This window comes from Rhipicephalus microplus, chromosome 2 (assembly GCF_043290135.1).
Source record: "Rhipicephalus microplus isolate Deutch F79 chromosome 2, USDA_Rmic, whole genome shotgun sequence".
NCBI classification, from domain to species: Eukaryota; Metazoa; Arthropoda; class Arachnida; order Ixodida; family Ixodidae; genus Rhipicephalus; species Rhipicephalus microplus.
In genome coordinates, this window is record NC_134701.1 from 252,346,452 (window position 1) to 252,352,395 (window position 5,944).

Here is a 5,944-nt window from a genome sequence, read left to right on the forward strand (position 1 = left end):
GCCATCATGAGAGCATCGCAATCCTTCTCAGAGGCGAATATGGCAGGTGAAGAATCGGGGACGTTAAGGCAAATATAGAGACCTAACTTGCTACAACCTCGCTAGAGCTAAGTTCAGGCCATGTTCAACCTCGCTCAGCCAAGTTCAAACCAAGTGCAACCTGACCTAAGCCAAGTTGTGCCTTAATACAGCAATAAACAAGCATGATACCAATCAGATTCGCTGTGTATCGATCTCGGTGTAACTAGGTGCAAGTTTTTATCAAATGTTTTTTTTATTATTAGCACTTTACACGTGTATAAAGACAAGACAGAGGACAAGAAAAGCGAGTTATACATTGCTGCAGATAACAAGTCCGGCCAAATGACGCCCCTCGGCGCATGCGTCATTGTAAAACTTTCCTTCTTTCTCTCCTCTTGCTTTCCTATATATATTTCCGAGCTCGAAATAAAGGCTTGTTGGTTTGCACTGCCACATCGACTGATTTCCTTGTCACCGCGGCCGGCCTATGGCCGGTAGAACGTAACAGTGGCGACGAGAATTCTACAGCAGCAAGAAGGCCAGCATATGCCCACAAGCGACGGCCTGCAGAACGAACCCACCAGCCATGGCACACCAGCTACCGGAATTCGAAGACGCAAAAGATAAGTGGCAGGCGTACTTGGTAAAGGTGGAGGCTTACTTTGAAGCTAATGATGTGAAGGACGATGCTAAGAAGAGGGCCCTGCTGGTAGCCGCGCTTGGAACAAAGACAATTGAAATCTTGAACGGGAAAGTAGCGCCGAAGAAACCTAATGCTCTGACCTACGCGGAAGTTGTGCAGACGTTAAACAGCTACTACGACCCAGTGCCGAATGAAATTTCAGAAAGTTTCAAATTCTTCCATCGCTGCCAGCAAGAAGGGGAGTCTGTGCATGCATTTATTGTGGCAATTCGACAGATGGCCCAGAATTGCAACTTTTCGACGATGCTGGACAGAATGATAAGGGACCGTATTGTGTGTGGAGTCAGGTCCAAGAATTTGCAAAAGCAGCTGCTAGCAAAGAAAGACCTTAATCTTCAAGAAGCCGAGGCCCTTGCCCTGGCCGCAGAAAGCGCCGAACGCGATTCGCAAGGTATTACTTCGGACAAAGAGCAAGCGAGTTTGCTCAAGTTGAGTGCTCAATATGAGTCGCGCGCGAAGACGGCGGGCGTACAACAATGCAATTGTTGTGGAAAGCAGGGTCACAGAACCAATGCTTGTCGCCTAATCCAGCGCAGATGCTTCAAATGTACACGGCGAGGGCATTTAGCCAGAATGTGCGCGGTGAACGACAAAACAAGCAGAATGCTAGCAGTGACAGCACAGGCGACAGAAACGGAAGACAGTGATAACAGTGCGTCGCAGATTTGGTCGTTGACCACTAAGCGCTCGCTCATACCCCCTATAAGAAAGGAATTCGCGTGGAACGGCATTCAAGTAACGATGGACATCGATACGGGCTCGCCTGTTTGCGTCATTCCTAAGAGCATCTACGAGACGTACTGTCATCAGTGGCCGCAGCTACAGAAGTCAGAACTACAGCTTTCATGCTATCTGGGCAGACTTCCGCTTCTCGGCGCAATAACAATGCCGGTTTCCTACGAAGGTACAACAGTGCAATGTACTTTAACTGTTTTAGACTGCGAGGGGCCCAGTCTTTGCGGTCGGGATCTGCTGAAAAAATTAACCGACGAATGTATCCAGGTTCTCAACGTGTATCCGCAGCCTTCAAGGTCAAGCCAAGCCCAGGAGGTCATTCCGAAGCTGCTCCAGAAAAACGCTGACCTTTTCACTGAGGGCACTGGTCTCATGAAAGGTCCGCCGGCCCGACTGCATATCAAGACCGGATCAACCCCCAAGTTTTTCAAGGCAAGAAAAATTCCTTTTGCACTTCGCGATAAAGTGTCAAAGGAGCTTGACAGATTAGTATCCGCTGGCATAATCTCTCCAGTTCCTCATTCCGAATGGGCGACGCCCATTGTTCCAGTTTTGAAGAAGGACGGAACGGTGCGCATATGCGGTGATTTCAAGGTGACTTTAAACCCAGTGTGCGAGGTTGAGCAGTACCCATTGCCTGTCATAGACGACATATTTGCAAATTTACGTGGAGGGAAGAAATTCAGTATATTGGACCTTCGCGATGCATACAACCAGGTCGAGCTAGATGAAGACTCGCGGAAACTAGCAGTGATAAATACACCGAAGGGGCTGTTCTGCTACAATAGATTGCCGTTTGGCATCGCGTCAGCTCCTGCGATATTCCAACGGAAGATTGAATCGGTGCTACAAGGGCTGCCAGGGACACAGGCATATCTGGATGATGTGCTGATAGCCGAGAGCAACAACAATGAAAATGCTAATCTGGAAGCAGTGTTGCAGCGATTCCGCGAGTACGGCATCAAGCTTCGTGCAGAAAAGTGCAGGTTTTGTGAATCGTCGGTGACGTATCTGGGACATCGTATTGATACCGAGGGACTACATCCGCTCGAAAAGAACGTCGACGCAATCAGACTGGCCCCGTTGCCACGAAATGTTGCTGAGTTGCGATCCTTTTTAGGAATGGTCACTTTTTACAATAAGTTTCTGCCAAATCTTTCCACTGTGCTTGCACCTTTGTATAAGCTTCTTGAAAAAGGCGCAAAATGGGTTTGGCACACGAAAGAAAACTCGGCATTTCAGAAGGCAAAGAGCGCTTTGTGTTCGGCCCCAGTGCTAACGTATTTTGATCCGCAGCTGGAGTTGCTGCTGGAATGCGACGCTTCCCCTTACGGTGTCGGTGCTACCCTGTTTCACCGTATAAATGGCGAAGACAGGCCAATTGGGTTCCGGTCACGAACGCTCACCTCAGCTGAAATGAAGTACTCTCAAATCGAGCGAGAAGCTTTAGCCTTAGTGTTTGGCGTGACACGGTTCCGCGATTACCTCTTGGGTCGGGAGTTCACGTTAGTAACAGATCACCGTCCTTTGCTGGGGCTACTGAGACCGGACCGTCAGACTTCTGTTATGGCTGCCGCACGCATTCAGCGATGGGCGCTTTTGCTCGGCGCGTATAAATACAAGCTTATTTGTAAACCCGGCAGTCAGATGTTAATCTCTGATGCCCTAAGCCGCTTACCACAATCCTTGCAGGAGCCGGAAGCAGAAACGGAAAACCTCACGGAAATGGTGCTTCTCATTGACCAGCTGGACGAGCCCGCGGTTTCGCACAAAGAACTTCAAGCACTCACAGAAGCGGACGCCGTTTTACAAGAAGCATGTAGGTACGTGACTGAAGGATGGCCTTCCGTCGCGGGTGACAGCAGAGAAATGGTCGAATACTGGAAAAGGCGACATGAGTTGTCTGTCGAGAAGGGCATGTTATTCTGGGGCCATCGGGTAGTGATACCAAGAACGGCGCGTGAGAAGCTATTGAAATTGTTGCACGAATCGCATCAGGGAGCGTCCACCATGAAGACAAGGGCAAGGGTTAGCTTTTGGTGGCCCGGTCTGGATCAAGACATCCAGAGGGCCGCTTCAGACTGCAAAAATTGTGTGCAAGCTTTGCCTATGCCCCCGGAACGGAACCGCGTCAGTTGGCCAATTTCGCGTGAGAGGTGGTCGCGGTTGCACGCAGATTACGCAGGACCTATTTCCAACAAAATGCTGTTGGTAATCGTGGATGCACACAGCAATTGGATAGAAGCCATTCCAGTATCGCGAGCAACCGCTAATGCAACGGTGGATTCTATGCGAACCTTGTTCAGCCGTTTTGGATTACCGCGCACCATAGTTACCGACAACGGTACGCCTTTTACAGGGGCAGAATTTGCTCAATTTGTGCAGAAAAATGGAATCGAGCACATTCGTACCCCTCCTTACCACCCTCAAAGCAATGGGCTCGCAGAACGCGCCGTGCGAACCCTTAAGGATGGGTTGAAGAGAATGCCCGGAGTAGAACTGTCAACGGCTCTGTCAAGAATTCTTTGTAACTATAGGAATTCGCCACAAGCTTCAGGGGTTTCGCCGTCTGAGCTACTTTTGGGTTACCGTTTGCGTAGTAGACTGGATATTTGCTTTTCTCCCAGGAACCACGAATTGCCGAAGAATCCAGGTGCTGAGTCTGCGAGTTGGTACTTCGCTCCTGGAGATGCCGTCTATGTGCGCAACTACGGTGTTGGGGACAAGTGGACGCCAGGCAAAGTGAAATCGACGAGTGGGGCACGTCTCGTCACTGTAGCAACGGAAGACGGCGTCGTTCGACGTCATGTCGACCAGGTGCGAAAACGTTCATCCGACACAGGTGCAAGCCGAGAAACAGCGACTCCAGAAGAACCGCCACCCGAGGGACAACACCGAACCACCCAGGATGCTCCGAAATGCGAAGCGGATGACCTTTCCGAAAGCCCTGTCCCCGAGTTACGTCGGTCCACAAGAATCGGAAAGCCCGTGGAACGCTACGGCTCCTAGGGGGAAGGAATGCTGCAGATAACAAGTCCGGCCAAATGACGCCCCTCGGCGCATGCGTCATTGTAAAACTTTCCTTCTTTCTCTCCTCTTGCTTTCCTATATATATTTCCGAGCTCGAAATAAAGGCTTGTTGGTTTGCACTGCCACATCGACTGATTTCCTTGTCACCGCGGCCGGCCTATGGCCGGTAGAACGTAACACGTGTATAAAGACAAGACAGAGGACAAGAAAAGCGAGTTATACATGAACCAATTTCGCACAACCAAGAGAGAAATGAAAGAGGTAAGAAGATATTTATGTTCACGGCAAATTTGTGACTAATGTTTTACACATTTTTATACACATAAAATTAGTGGACATTAACACCCCTAGGACAATGTGCACACTATTTTACGCATCACATAAATGAGGGCCTAAGGGTAATTTTAGCAACCACTCTACAGTAACGTTCATCGAAATTATTTTCGAAAGACATTTCTAATGCATAGTAACTGGTCGTGTCAAAAATACACCGGTAAATTGGCTCCATATGTAAATTCTAATAATGATTGATTTTAAAGTCCATAGAACCAGCTTTCGAGGTCGGGTACAATTTCAAATTCACCCTTCATAAGAGTAAGACCACGGAAATCAGAAAACAGTATAAGCACTACGCGTAGAACCACAGAGAGTCTTGAACATTTATTTAAACATGCGGATAAAAAAGAACAAAAAAACGGATAGATAAGCTGGTCGCAGAGCACGCAGTGCAAACGCCCCGGAGCTAAGATGAAAGCGGCGAGACCATTATAAAGAAGTATGACCTCAGTTCATCAACAACTTATTCATGAAATCACATTGGTAGCATTCTTGTTTGCAATACCTAGTACCTGAATGTTCTCCTGTTTTTTTTTCTTGATTGCGAAACATGAAAACTCGTTGATTTTACAATCGGCGTGGCACAAGATTCTCGCAGCGGTCATTAAGGAATAAAAGACACAAGAATCGCTACAAGTTCTGCAAATATTTGTGAAAAAAAATCGCGAGCGAATGATATAACGATTACATGCGAGTGGTACGTATGCAGAGACATCTTAATATCAGCTCCAGTAAACAGAGATGCCAAGGTCTCAAAAAAAAAAAAACGTTTCTGTCCCTTTTCTATATTTTTTTTCGTTTGAACATAGTGTTGACTGTCAAGATATGTATTCACATTCGAAGAAATCATAGACCTCGTTATCCGTAAGAAGCTGAATAATTGCATTATCAAGCGCTGGACAAAAAAAAAAAAAAAACACCAGGCCTGCGCTAAACGCACAGCACTTTCAGAGCAAAAGCAAGGAGAGCGGCCTTTGAGAAACCTTTTTTAAACACTCTTTGGGCAGCTGATGCAAGCACACTTGCACGATGCCCACTACGCTATTAATCATTGAGTAATAGGCATTCAGTATTCCATTCTCCGTCATTCTTCGGAGAAGCGTGATATCCAATAAAAAT

General features: G+C 47.6%; 1 protein-coding gene across 1 annotated transcript; it reads left to right on the plus strand.

Moving 5' to 3' along the window:
- Positions 1 to 467: 467 nt before the first annotated feature.
- On the plus strand, positions 468 to 4,614 carry LOC142776267 (uncharacterized). The gene is made up of 2 exons (XM_075879622.1): positions 468 to 1,891; positions 3,152 to 4,614. Exons 1-2 carry the CDS (start codon positions 608 to 610, stop codon positions 4,466 to 4,468), a joined length of 2,601 nt encoding a protein of 866 aa, XP_075735737.1. The 5' UTR covers positions 468 to 607; the 3' UTR covers positions 4,469 to 4,614.
- Positions 4,615 to 5,944: the final 1,330 nt, after the last annotated feature.